The sequence below is a fragment of the Chiloscyllium punctatum genome, chromosome 8 (genome assembly GCF_047496795.1).
Source record: "Chiloscyllium punctatum isolate Juve2018m chromosome 8, sChiPun1.3, whole genome shotgun sequence".
In the NCBI taxonomy this organism is placed as follows: domain Eukaryota; kingdom Metazoa; phylum Chordata; class Chondrichthyes; order Orectolobiformes; family Hemiscylliidae; genus Chiloscyllium; species Chiloscyllium punctatum.
The window spans coordinates 77,627,485-77,642,155 of record NC_092746.1 but is presented as its reverse complement, the minus strand read 5'-3'; the positions used below and the strand labels follow the sequence as shown (position 1 = coordinate 77,642,155).

Sequence of the window (14,671 nt, the reverse complement as noted above, 5' to 3'; positions counted from 1 at the left end):
CCAGTAAAACTGAAGCCCAGTTAATCTGACATCATTACCAGTAAAATTATGGAATTAGTTACCAAGGACAAAGTTAACAGGGCATTTCAGATAAAATAACGTGAAGAGCCAGCAAGGGTTTATAAAAAGAAACTCATGCCAGAGTAATTAATTCAATTTTATTTTGGGAGTGCAAAATAAGAAGATACTCAACAAAATAAACCTTGAAAAATACCTGGAAGTAATGACAGGAATCTCTTTACCTTGCCACCTAAGCACTTCTTCAATGAAAGATTCTGCATCAGGTTTGCCTCTGGGGCATCTGGGCCATGATGAATAAAGTGGGTAGCCAGGAAGACTCGTTAATATTGGTAAAAAAGAACACTGTCAAGGAAAAACTCAGCATATGAAAATCAGAATTAGGGAAAGGCCACATGGTCTGCTCCACTATTCAATAAGATCATAGCTGATCTGATCACTCTAAATTCCCACCTATCTAAAACAACCTTTCATCCCCTCGCTTATAAAGAATCTATTTAAGTCTGCATTGAAAATGTTCAACAACTCTACATCACCTCCTTCGCAGGAAGGAAGTTTCAAAGACTCATGATCCTCTGTAAGACAAAAAATAAATCTTTTTATCTCTGTCTTAAAAGGGTGACTTCTGATTTTTAAACAGTGACCTCTAGTTTCTCACTCTTCCACAAGTCAAAACCTTTCTACACGCATCCTGTCAAGCCCCTCAGGATCTTATGCTTCAATCAAGTTCCTTCTTACTTTTCTAAACTCCAGTGGCTACAAATGTAGCCAGCCCAGCCTTTTGCTATAAGACAACACATTCATTCCTGGTATTAGCTTAGTAAACCTTGTTTGAACTGTTCCTAATACATTTATTTACATTTTTCTTTAAAGAAGGAGACCAATATTGTAGACAGTACTCCAAATATGGTTTCAGCAATGCCTTGTATAACAAAAGCATAAACCTCTACAGCTGTATTTAGTTCCACTTGCAATGAAAGATAACATTCTAATAACTTTCCTAATTATTTGCTGTGCCAACATACTAAACTTTAGACGTTAAGACCATAAGATGTAGGAGCAAAGTGGGTGACTCAGCTCATAAAATCTGCTTCACTATTCAAAGAGATCATGACTGATCTGATAATCCTCAACTCCACTTTCCTGCCCATAACCCTTGATTCCCTTATTGAGTAAAAGTCTGTCTCAGCCTTGCATTTACTTAATCGCCCAATCTCAACAACCCTCTGCAGTAAAGAATTTCACAGATTCACTACAGTCTGAGAGAAGAAGTTCCTCCTTATCTCTGCCTTAAAGAGGTGTCTCATCACTATGAGGTTATAACAACTGGTCTTAGACTCTCTCACAAGGGAACACAACATCTACACATCCATCCTATTAAGTCCCCTAAGAATTTTGCATATTTAACTAAAATCATCTCTCGTTTATCTAAATTCCAATGAGTATAAACCCAACCTAGTCAACCTCTCCTCCTAAGATAATTTCTCCATACCCAGAAGCTATCTAATGAACCTTTTCTGGACTGCCCCCAATGCCAGTATATATCTATTAGAAAAGGGGACCAAAACAATGACCAAAACTCATGGTCTAACAAGTGTCTTGCATAGTTTTAGCAAGTTCTCTCTATTTTATGCTCTATTCCCTTTGAAATAAATACCAACATTCCATTTACCTTCTCTATTATTTGTTTAACTGGTATGCTAGCTGTTTGTGATTTATCCCAAGCAGCGTTTTGTAGTCTTTCTTAATTTATGTAATATTCAACTCCTCTATTCTTCATAAAATTGTATAATCTCACATCCTCCCACACATTTTCCACCTGCCAAGTTTTTGCCACTCACTTAACCTGTCTATCTTGCTCTGCAGACTCTTTGTATCATCTTCATCACTTGCCTACTCACCTATTTTCGCATGACTTGCAAACTTGCCTGTCGTACATTTACTTCTTTGATCCAAGTCATTAACATACGTTATAAATAAGTGTGACATCAGCACTGATTCCTGTGGTATTCCACTAGTTATAAGTTTCCACCAGAAAATGCCTCCCCTTAGCCAATTGTCCACCCATGATAATAACTTTTGCAGACCACTATGGGTTCTATTCTTACTAAGCAGCCTAATGTGGGGTACCTTATCAAATGCCTTCTGGAAATCCAAATATGCTTCCCTTTTCTGTATCCTGCTTGTTACCTCCTCAAAGAATTCTATAAATTTGCAAGGCATAACTTTCCCTTGATGAGGCTATGTTGACTCTGCTTGATTATATTACATACTTCTAAATGATCTGGTTTTACATCCTTTATAACTGACTCTACCATTTTCCAAATAACAGTTGTCAGGCTAACTGGCCTACAATTGCTTGCGTTTTGTCTCTTTCTCTTTTTGAATACAGAGTTACATTGGCCCTGTCCTAGAATCTAAGGATTCTTGAAAGATTTTTACCAGTGCATCCATCTCACTGTAGCCACTTCTTTTAACATCCTGGGAAGCATCCCATCAGGATCAGGTGACAGATCGGTCTTTTACCCTATTTGTTACCCTACGACCTTTATTCTAGTAATAGTTATCATATGCATTTCTTCTTCCCTTTTTGCATCTTGATTATTGAGTATTTTTGGAATGCTTTTAGTGTTTTCTCCAATGAAGTCTGATACAAATTACTTATTCAATTTCTCTGCCATTTTCCGAATCCCCCATTATCATTTCCCCAGCATCATTCTCTAAGTGGAGCTACGTTTAATTTGGACTCTCTTTTCCTTTTCATATATTGAAAGAAGCTTATGTTATCTATCTTGATATTTGCGATTCATGCACAAGTGTACTCAGACTCTCTGCATTTTAGAGCTTATCAATCTCTCATCATTTCGATAATATGCGTCTTTATTATTCTTCCTGCCAGTAAGGACAATTTCACATTTTCCCATATTATAATCCATTTGTCAGATCTTCGGCCACTTACCTAACCTAGCTATATGCCTTTGTAGCCTTCAAGTGTCCTCTTCACACCTACTTTCATAACACTGGCTGTGGCTGAGCTTATCTTGGTAAACAAAAGGACAAGTAATGGGGCAAGGTATAAGCAGTAAACTTATCTTCTCCCTTTGTGGGGTTAAGGGCTAATTATAACTTTAAAAATAGCTCCTGAACATGTGCATAAGATGATATGTTATCGTGACATCAGATTACATTGTACAGGATCCTTGGTCTGTAAGGTTACAGAAATGTTCTTTTTATATTGTGATGTTCAATAAAGTCCATCAATGTTCACTTGATGGTGGACCTGATCTTACTACATGGTGGTAATGTTGACAACACAAACAAATCCTGAGGCAAATAGCAAATCACAGAATCTGTACAATGTGGAAGCCAAAGACCATTCCACTCAGAACCACCCCCCACCCTACCCTGTCACCTTGCATTTCCCATGGCCAATCCACCTAACCTCCACACCTTTGGACTGTGCAAGGAAATTGGAGCAACCGGAGGAAACCCACACAGACACAGGTAGAACATGCAAATTCCACACAGACAGTTGCCTCAGTGGGGAATCGAACCCAGGGTCCCAGGACTATGATGCAGCAGTGCTAACCACTGAACCACTATGTTGCCCCAAATATTGTGTGGAGTGAAGCCCAGCAGAAATATAAAGATAAGACAAAGTACAAAGTAAATCCAGCCTAGGAATACATGGGAAAATAAAATCAGAAAAATGGCTTATCAGCCACAGGGAGTAGTGGATGAAGGACAGCAAGGACCACCTAGGTACCATAGTGAGGGACAACAGCACAATACTGACAGAATGTGCAAAAGGCCTGCAGTAAGGAACACAAAAAGCTGTAAGAAAGCCAACCAATAAATTACTGTAGTTGGAGATCTTTACAGAGAGAGAAAAGTGTGCGAGAGGAATACTAGAAAAAGTGCAGTAAAGTAAAAAAAATCAGTCATATTTGTCCACATAATGAGTATACTTGACCATGGACAAACTTTATCAGACCCTCTGGATTATGCACAGATCCCAGACCAGGCCTTGAATTGGAACAAATGGAACCCATGGTTTAGCTAATAGCACACTGCTTCAAGTATCAGTAAAAACATGGACAAAGGACAGATCAATTTACCGTTGTGTATGATTGTCAGCATTGGCAATATCATTTTTATTAAATAGGGCAAAAATAAAGAGATTGCAAAATATTCTGATATATAACACAGGCTTTTGATTCCTGTTTTAGGCAAGTAAAACACTCTTGTACACCAAAGTTTAAACAGAGCAACCAGGAGCTAAGGAAACCACTGATTCATTCATAAATATGTATCACCTCACAGACAACTGTTAATTTGGATCATTGAACAAAGTTCATATGGGACTATATAGCATTAGGGTTACTTGATGAAGCTTTATCTGAACTTTTACAATCTAAAGAAGATTTCACATTACTAAAACCATTGCAGATTACCAAACAGGTTAGTCTTCGTAAGGAGAACAGACCTTTGATCCAAGGGGGACAAAGAATAATTTGTTTCTCATCTCCTATGCAGGCAAGTTACTTGGTTACTGATAAATTGAGGCCTTTGAATGGCTGTTAAATTGACTGCTTAAGGGCCTAAATTGGTGATGAGTTGAGAAGGTCTCACAAGGACCTTCCTGCCTGACATTTAATGGCTGAGGTGGCAAGAAAGTGGTAAGTATCTCTCCATTATTGAAATGATGAGAGACTGATAAGCTCTAAAATGCAGAAAATCATTATATACCCTTCTCACAACTAACAGATGGGGCAAAACTGTATCCTCTGTAACAGAAAGTCCAAGTGCTGCCTCCTGCAGATCCTACTCACTGCCATAAATACTCTTGCACAGAAATACCAATTTTGATATATTAATGGTTTGTGGATAATGAATTTGAAACTGATACTTGAGCTTTGGACTCTGAACATTATTTTGAAATGGTGTTGGAGGATGATGCAGAATCACTGTGTGATTGTATGAAGTTTGACAATCATATAAAGCTTGGCAAATGGCAGAGTTTGATCCACCTTTTTGTATATACATATTTTCCCTTAACACTCAACTAAGCACTGCCCTCACTGTTCAATGTAGATTATTCTTCTGCAAAGAAGGTTGGAAATAATTTCAAGAAATGAATGGATGTCCTGGGTTAATGTTCACTGGGAGCCAAGAGATGGACTAACTGTGCGGTAACACGTTGAAAGGCATTAAATGGGCATAAGTCTTGTGTACACATCCAGCAAAAATTTCTTATTATAACAGAGGCAGCACTCTGCAGAGTATAATCTCATGAGCTGCTACGTTGCCTTGTATATATAAACTGCTTCTCCAGAACTGCAGTTCTGGTCGCCTCACTTTAGGAAAGATGTGGAAGCTTTGGAGAGGGTGCAGAGAAGATTTACCAGGATGTTGCCTGGAATGGAGAGTAGGTCGTACGAGGATAGGTTGAGAGTTCTCGGCCTTTTCTCGTTGGAACGGCGAAGGATGAGGGGTGACTTGATAGAGGTTTATAAGATGATCAGAGGAATAGATAGAGTAGACAGTCAGAAACTTTTTCCCCGGGTACAACAGAGTGTTACAAGGGGACATAAATTTAAGGTGAAGGGTGGAAGGTATAGGGGAGATGTCAGGGGTGGGTTCTTCACCCAGAGAGTGGTGGGGGCATGGAATGCGCTGCCCGTGGGAGTGGTAGAGTCAGATTCATTGGCGACCTTTAAGCGGCATTTGGATAGGTACATGGATGGGTGCTTAATCTAGGATAGAAGTTCGGCACAACATCGTGGGCCGAAGGGCCTGTTCTGTGCTGTATTGTTCTATGTTCTATGTTCTATGTTCTAAGCTTTTCGAAAAAGGGGAGAAACGATTCAGGTTTAAGTTAATGCAAAAAGGGAGCTTTTAATATTCATGGGTTCATACTATTCAGAGGAATATAGCAGCAGTGAGAATTAAAAATGGATAAACATAAATCTTAGAAGCGGAAGACAAACTAATAAAGTTGTAATGGAAAAAGAATGAGAGTCTGAATTTTATATCAAAAGGCGTGGAGTACAGAAATAAATGAGAATGCTATATTTGGGCAAAGGATATGTTAGATGTAGAATCAAATATTGCAACTGGTATTGTGTTCCTTTGGGATGTATGCCAAAACCAGAGGGAAGATGAAAAAAAAGATTCACTAGAAGTAAGCGCATGCTTGCAATCATAGACATTGATGGTATGCAACTACTAATTACTTGGCCGCAATTGCAATAAGGAGCCACAGGCAACTGTCAGCTGAGAAAATATTAAAATGCAAAGGAACAAGTGTGTGCAGTGTTTAGTGACTCATTCTCTGAATTCCACAGTAGGAAGGGGTAAACCACAAGGCCACCAAGAGCCAGCTTAGGTTTTAACATCACAAAACTAAATATTAACAAAGGGAGTTGTGTTTTTACAAGTTTAACACCAGGTTCATGGGAACAGATAGAGGTAATACTATTTTAGCACTGTCTATATTTTCTTTTGCAAAAAATATATTCTATTCATAAATTTCTATAAGTACATTAAAAGAAATACAATAAAAATACCATATTTTAATATGAGAATTACACTGCTAGGTGTCTCTTTTCAAATGCAAAATTGGAACATATTTATAATTTCTGATCATATTTATTTTACATATTATAACAAAAGCTAAGAGGGCTTCTATAGGTTGAAAGTCCCTCAGTACATTATAGCAGAAAGTGGCCTTTCTTCACTGCACCTCAGCAGTGGCTGTCCCAAGATTTAGTTCTGCAGCACAAGTTTAGATTAGATTAGATTACATTACAGTGTGGAAACAGGCCCTTCGGCCCAACAAGTCCACACCGACCGGCCGAAGCACAACCCACCCATTCCCCTACATTTACCCCTTTACCTAACACTATGGGCAATTTAGCATGACCAATACACCTGACCTGCACATCTTTGGACTGTGGGAGGAAACCAGAGCACCCGGAGGAAACCCACGCAGACACGGGGAGAACGTGCAAACTCCACACAGAAAGTCGCCTGAGGCGGGAATTGAACCCTGGCGCTGTGAGGCAGCAGTGCTAACCACTGTGCCACCGTGCCGCCCACAAGTTCTGGACCTGGTAATTTGCCAGTTTGCAACATTTGTTCAAAGACAACTCTTTGCATGGAAGACTATCAAATTTCTGGCACAGCAAAGAGTGTCTTCACCGAGTTGATGGTCTTGATGTTTGTCTCGGTGTGCATCCCAGGGAACAGCCCGTACAGCACAAAGTCCTGTGTCATGGAGCTGCTAGAGATGAACTCCAACAAAAAAAAAACACACTTTGTGAAAGTACATTCCAAAGAGACTGTGGCAGTCTCTTCACCATCTCAAGGGCAAGGTGCAGTGGCAGGGTCAATATATGCATGAAACACTAGACAGGTAGTGCCCATCTTGCTACCAGCTAGGATATGCATTGGCACTTGTTGGAAAGTTTGGGCAATGAGACATTTTGCCAAATGATTTTGCCAATCTGCTTAAGGGAGCTATCCAACAGGATTGGCCTTCTCCTTTCCCCGCAGGGCATCAACGACTTTATGTGCGGACCACTCCCTGATGGGCTTGTTGTGGTCAAAGGTGCTTTCCTATACAAAACCTTCTGCAAGGCACAATCCAACTACTTTCAGCATACTGTGGGATGGAAAGCAAAACATCCTTCACAGTACATGTCAGCATGTACTGACACTTTGGTGCTTGCATACTGCAGGTCTATTCTAACACTGTTCATGAGTTGCACACTGAAAGCAAGCACAACTCTCATTGCTGATAATGCAAATTACAAAGGACCTTCTCTCCATGATCCAACCTTTTGATAAACTGAATTGTGAATCAAAAAGAAAAAAGTTTACTTTCCCCATTAACTGTATGCGTAGCCCAAATTCTTGGTCTATATGCTGCAGCAGTAGAGATGGGAGTGGTGCTTAGCAATTGTCTTCTCATATGACATAGTGTTTATGCCAATTTGTTGTAATTAAATAACCTCAATTATTCTGTACACAGATTCCTAACATATCCATCATGGATGGAGCTCTGCTTTCTTCAAATGTCCCAGTTTTGAAAAATTGGTCAACCCGCACCGGGGGCAGAGGTCAGGAAAACTGGCCCAATGATTTTTTCCAACCTTGATCCATCTCCATGCTAATCATTCAGACAGACTCTGCTGCATACTGCCACAGAACTGCGTGAATACTGCCACAGCCTTTCTCATTTCCAATCACAGTAATTTGTAATCCAAAGTTCAAATCAAACAGGAAAAATGAACTGAAATTCCAGGTACATATCAAAAGAGAAGACTATTCTGGGTGTAATCTTCCTATTTGACATTGATAAATTCATTGCTAGACATATTGAACATACCTGTCTTTTCTTCCTAAAAAGGATAGTACGCCGAGCATCAAAGAGATCATTCCTCTCAGTATCTTCTGAAAAATATATGCATTACAAAACATTTTTCATATTAACAATGATTAATCAATATTTAGGGTTAATTACTCAATGAAATGTCAGTGGTCAGCTTTTAAAGTTGCTGTCATATCAGAATCAGAATCAGAATCAGTATTATCAATTACATCTGTCATTGAGATCAACTGCTGAACATACTGCTGGTGGTATATGGAGCAGTTATTTTCTGAAAATGACTTTGAAACAGTGCTAGAATATTTTAATATAATAGTTATTTCAAAGAGTACTACTTTATGGTTTATTTCTTCAAAATGAGAGAAATTGCTAGGAGGAATTAATGTTAAAATTGAGTTGCTCCATGTCTCACTCCATTACCACTCTGCAGCAACTCTAATCCAATTATTTTTACTGGCAGCTGAAGCATCTGTCTATTAAGTGGAAGTATTATTAATATTCACTAATTGGGATACAATGCTGTATATAGTTAGTCTTCCAGTATTAGCAATAGTAATTTCTAGTTGTATAAATTAATAATTTTCAAGAATGTATCATTTAAAAATGCACGGCAGAAATGCTTATTTTTTAAAAAAAGTTTCTTTGATTATCTGCCTCCCATAATGTCCCTACCAAGTGGATGGACTAATGTATGGTTCCTTTTTCTCTGCTTTTCCAAGAGCCAGAAATTTTGTATGCATTAGGCCTGTGCTTCAAACAAAACCTTTGTGCAATACTGATCAATTTATCATTGGGTGGCCTGGCATGAGCATTTAGGCCACTGCTATTGAGTCAGGGGCATTTTGTAAACCTTCTAGTGACTGCCAAAACAGATCTATTACTTTGGCTTGAGCCCCAATTTTCAGCATCCTCCAGCCTCCTGGTGAGGTGCACACTGCATGGTAAAGCACTGAAGCCGTTCTACCCCCAAGAGCTGTTTACTCAAAGTCAGCAAATACTTATGCGAGTATATGAGAAACTGTGAAGGTTCTATTGACTTTGTGCAGTGGTGTAAAATGCCAATAATAAAACAGCAGTTTACTTCACCTATCTGGAAGGAAGCCATGATATAGACTTCGTTTTTATTCAATTACAGGATAGATGCATTACTGGTTAGGTCAGCATTTATTGCCCATCCCTAATTACCCAGAGGGCTGTTAAGAGTCAACCACGTTGCTGTGGGTTTGGAGTCACATGTCAGCCAGACCAAGTAAGGGCAGCAGTTTTCTTCCCTGAAGGACACAAGTGAACTAGATGGGTTCTTCCTGGCATTTCAGAACCGAATCACGATAATCATTAGACTCTTAACTCCAGATTTTTTTTATTGATCTCAAACACCAGCATCTGCCTTAGTGGGATTTGAACCCATGTCACCAGAACATTACCTGGGTCTCAGCATAAATAACCTAGTGATATTACTAGACTGTTACATTCCTATTGGGTTAAGCCACTGTATTACAGTACATAATATCAAATACAGTATATGTAATGCCAGAATTTCAACATACCCAATCAACTTTGATCTCATATATGTGCTCATATATGACTTTGGTGCAAAATTACTCTATCATGCAAATTAACTCTTCACAAATCTGCTAAGGTTCTGAAAGATACTGCACATCCTGGTGATCTTACCAAGTTGTAGAAACTGCAAAGTAGTGTCACGGCCAATGATCTGGTAAACTAAATGCTGCTCAGTATCATTCTGTGAAGGAAAAGGGAAACACAATTCTGAACAGAAATCAATACCTTTACTATGTCTGCATTAAAAATAGAACATTGAAAGTACACAGCAAGTCACTCAGCATCTGAAAACAGATTAACAACTTGAGGTTAACGGCTTGTCAGTGCTTTTCTGTTTTTGCAGAAAGTGAGGACTGCAGATGCTGGAGATCAGAGTCAAAGAGTGTGGTGCTGGAAAAGCACAGCAGGTCTGGCAGCATTCGAGGAGCAGAAGAGTTGACGTTTTGGGATTAGCCCTTCATTAGGAAGGCCTTATGCCTGAAACGTTGATTCTCCTGCTCCTTGGATGGTGCCTGACCAGCTGTGCTTTTCCAGCACCACACTCTTTGATTTTTTTGTTTGTAGTTTTGATTTGAAGCATTTTATATTTCTCATGACAGCATTAGGACACAATTGTATATAGCACTGTGTGATCAAAAGAAGAACAGAACAAATAGGACCAGAAGTAAATTTTTGCTTTCTTCAGCCTGCTACACCATTCAATAAGATCATGACTCATTTGATCATGGCGTTAACTCCACTTTCGAGTTGATCCCCATAACCCTTGATTTCTTCGTGGATGAAAAGTCCAATAATGTTGAATATATTTAAATGCTTGGTGTTCACTGCTCTCAAGATTACAGAATTACAAAGATTAATAGCCTTCTGAAAACAAAAACACCTTCACACCTCGAGCTTAAATGGATGGAATTTCATGCCACCCCCATACCGACCGTCCTATCATCCCTGTTGAATGAGATAGGGTGGTGAGCCGTGAGTCCCCGCCGCCTTCCGATCCTGCCTTAGTAAGTCTATTGTGGAGAAGGCTTATAGTTGACCTTCTCAACTGCATGCCTATTGCAATTAATGCCATCTTGAAGGCGCCCTTCCACCAGTTGCCATGAGGATATCCCAGTGGGGGATATCAGGGCCTGATGGAGTGATCTGTTATCTGGAGGGCTCACCAATCAGGGCTATCCCCTCCCTTTCTCCCAGTTCTGCCTGCAATCCCACCCATCAGCCAGCAACACCTTCCCATATCCATCTGTCGTCTGTGTTTGAACTAATGTGGTTAATAGCTGCCATAAACTAAATTAAAAGAAAGTTACAGCAGAGAAAGAGGTCACATAACTACAGCAAGCTAGCTAGTATGGTGTGTATGGATGTATTTCTCCAGGCATTTTTTAAAAATAAAATTACCAAAAAAGTACTTACATTATCATTTTCTGTTACCCATGACAATATATATGCTCAACAAAGAAAATTATAACATATGAACAGAACTGTCCTAATTTGAGTCTGTCCTACTTTCATCAAAATCTGCACATGCATTTCAACCATTACCTCTAATAACTTCAGGTTGTTTAATAACATGCATGCAAGCTATCATTGTCAGTTTGTCTCATATTTGCTTGTTCCTTCCCTGAAAAGGGTCACTCCCTTGATGATTATTTGATCAGAGTAAGATGCTCCTCTTTCTGATTAAGAAAATAGGAAAATGATTAGGCCATTCAGCCCATTGAACCTGATATATCATGCAATATGATCATGACTGATCATCCAATATCTTTACCCCACACTATCGTCCTGTCCCTTACATGTCATCAGTGTCTAGAAATCTGTCAATCTCTAATTTAAACATATTCAAAAGCTGATTGTTCATAGTCCCTTGGATAGAGAATTCCAAAGACTCACAACCCTCTGAGCAAAAATAATTTTCCTTATCTTGTTCTTTAGTGGCTTAGCCCTTATTTTGTCCCATGGCCCCAGACTCCCCAATATAGAGAAACACCTTACCAGCATACGCCATAAAATCCATACAGAGTGGAAGCAGGTCATTAGGCCCAACAAGTCAACCTTGACTCTCTGAAGAACATCCCACCCAAACTCACCCCACCTACCCTATCACTGCATTTTCCATGGCTAATCCATCCAACCTACATATCCCTGGACACTATAGGCAATTTAGCATGGCCAATCCACCTAACCTGAACATCTTTGAATTGCAGGAGGAAATCTACGCAGACACGAGGAGAACGTACAAATCCCAAACAGTCACCCAAGACTGGAATTGAACCTAGGTCCCTGGTGCTGTGAGGCAGCATTGCTAACCACTGAGCCATCGTGCTGCCCTGTGTAATCCTTTTAAGTATTTTGTAGGTTTCAATGAGATTACCTTCCTCCTTTGAAATCTTAGAGAATTCAGACACTATTTCCCTCTCCTGAGAAGAGACCAAAATTTCACATAGCACACCAGATGTGTTCTAACCAAGATTAAAGAAAAAATGAAGTAAGGCTTTACTACTCATGTACTCAAATCTTCTTGAGATAAATACTATCATTCCATTAGCCTTCCTAACAGCTTGTCATGCCTGTAGGTCAGCCTTCAGTGATGTACTGATGAGGATATCAAGCTCCATTTGTACATGCACACTTTTCAACCTACAATTCTCAACCTCTTACCATTTACAAAATATTCTGCACCTTGGTCCTCTAACCAAAATGAATAACCTCACATTTTTTCCACATTGTATTACAACCATGATGTTCTTGCCCACACACTATATCTGTCCAAATGCGCTTGAAGCCACTTTACATTTTCCTCTCAAGACACATTCCCGACTGGCTTTGTCTCAGCCATGAATTTAGAAATAATCCATTCTGGATTAACAACCAAATCATAAATATATATTGATAACAGCTGGGGCCCAAGTACTGATCCCCATTAGTCACAACCTGCTCATATGAGAATGTCCTATTAATTCCAACACTTGGTTTTCCACCTGATGCTTAATCCATACCAGTATGTTTCCTTTCATCTTAAGTGCTCTAATTGGGGCAGCACGGTGGCTCAGTGGTTAGCACTGCTGCCTCGCAGCACCAGGGACCTGGGTTTGATTCCAACCTCGGGCGACTGTCTGTGTGGAGTTTGCACGTTCTCCCCGTTTCTGCATGGGTTTCCTCCCACAATCCAAAGATGTGCATGTCAGGTGAATTGGCCATGCTAAATTGCCCATCATGTGATGTGCATAAGTTAGGGGTAAATGTAGAGGAATGGTTCTGGGTGGGTTACTCTTCAGAGGGTCCGTGTGGACTTATTGGGCCAAAGGGCCTGTGTCCATACTGTAGGTAATCTAATCTAATCTAAGTTTGCTAATCAATCTCTTGTGCAGAAATTTATTAGAAACCTCCTGAAAATCCACAGTACCACAATAAGAATGTCTGGATATACTTGTACAGGGCTTTGGTGTGATAACAGCTGAAGCAGTGGATGTAGGTTTGCTCGCTGAGCTGGAGGGTTCATTTTCAGACATTTCGTCACCATACTAGGGAACATCTTCAGTCAGCCTCCGGATGAAGCACTGCTGATGATCCCTACTTTCTATTTATATGTTTGGGTTTCTTTGGGTTGATGATGTCATTTCCTGTGGTGATACCCAAGGCAAGGTTGACTTCCACCACACCCCCACCCTCCACCATCCTCCTCCCCGTCCCAGTTAGCCACCCCTAAGAAAAATTGGTAGCACAAAGCAGGAAAAGTACATAAAACCTCTTAAATTTTGAGTGTAAAGCCCTGGGATCGAGATGAAGTGCTCATGCCTGAAAGATCGATTCTCCTGCTTCTCGAACGCTACCTGACCTGCTGTGCTTTTCCAGTGCCAAACTTTTCGAGTCTGATCTCCTGCATCTGTAGTCATCACTTTCTCCTATTTCTGTCTTATGGTCTGTCAGCCCGTCTCCAAATGCTGAAGGTCAATTGGAGGCAGTCCCAGCAGTGCTGCTAGGAATAATATACAATGTTTGGACCATACCTAAATGAAAGAATATACTGAAATAAAACTGAATTGGTTTCTAGTGTGCAAAAGATTCACTAGAGTGGCTCCTATAATTACGAGGCTCTCTAATGATGACAGGCTGAGTAGTTGGAGTTCAGAGGAATCCCATTTTCAATATACAAGACTTTGAACGGTAGACATTAGAAGGTTGATTTCTCTGCCTGGAGTAGCTAAAACATGAATGGAGCCCACAGTATTATTATGAAAGGTCAAATACTTAGGTCAGAAAAGAGAAGAAATTTATTCAGAATTGCTGAACTGAGATACATCAGTGAAGCCTTTAAGGAAAAATTCAAGAATGCCAAATTTCTAACAGTCACAAGAATTTATATTACAGGACAGAAGGAATGCTGACTGATTGACAAGTTAACTCTGATTAGCCAAGGTGAAAGCAACTGTAGGTTCTCCAAGTTTCCAGGTAATTAAATGATCGCAAGGCTGGAAGACATTCCTTTTAAAGAGAATGCGTCATTATCTATGAATGCATGTTAGTTCTGGAAAGCATAAATAAGCTTGACTGATTATCTTAGACTGATTGTTATTTTAGCAATTCGTGCACTCAAGAATGTTCAGCAAGTGCGGCCTAATCATGGAATTACATCCATTAGTAGATTTGTGTTTTGTACTTTGCAAGCGCAGCTGATTGAAAAGATTCAGTACTCTC

General features: G+C 39.7%; 1 protein-coding gene across 6 annotated transcripts in view; it reads right to left on the bottom strand.

The window, feature by feature from the left end:
- Window positions 1–14,671, bottom strand: part of adam22 (ADAM metallopeptidase domain 22) — a 391,455-nt gene that overhangs the window by 191,768 nt on the left and 185,016 nt on the right. For all 6 annotated transcript variants that reach the window (XM_072575862.1, XM_072575864.1, XM_072575865.1 and 3 more), the window contains exons 7-8: window positions 10,085–10,154; window positions 8,411–8,475 (exon numbers count right to left, since the gene is read on the bottom strand). In XM_072575862.1, coding sequence (XP_072431963.1) covers window positions 8,411–8,475; window positions 10,085–10,154 — 135 coding nt within the window. The remainder of the gene's footprint in view (window positions 1–8,410; window positions 8,476–10,084; window positions 10,155–14,671) is intronic.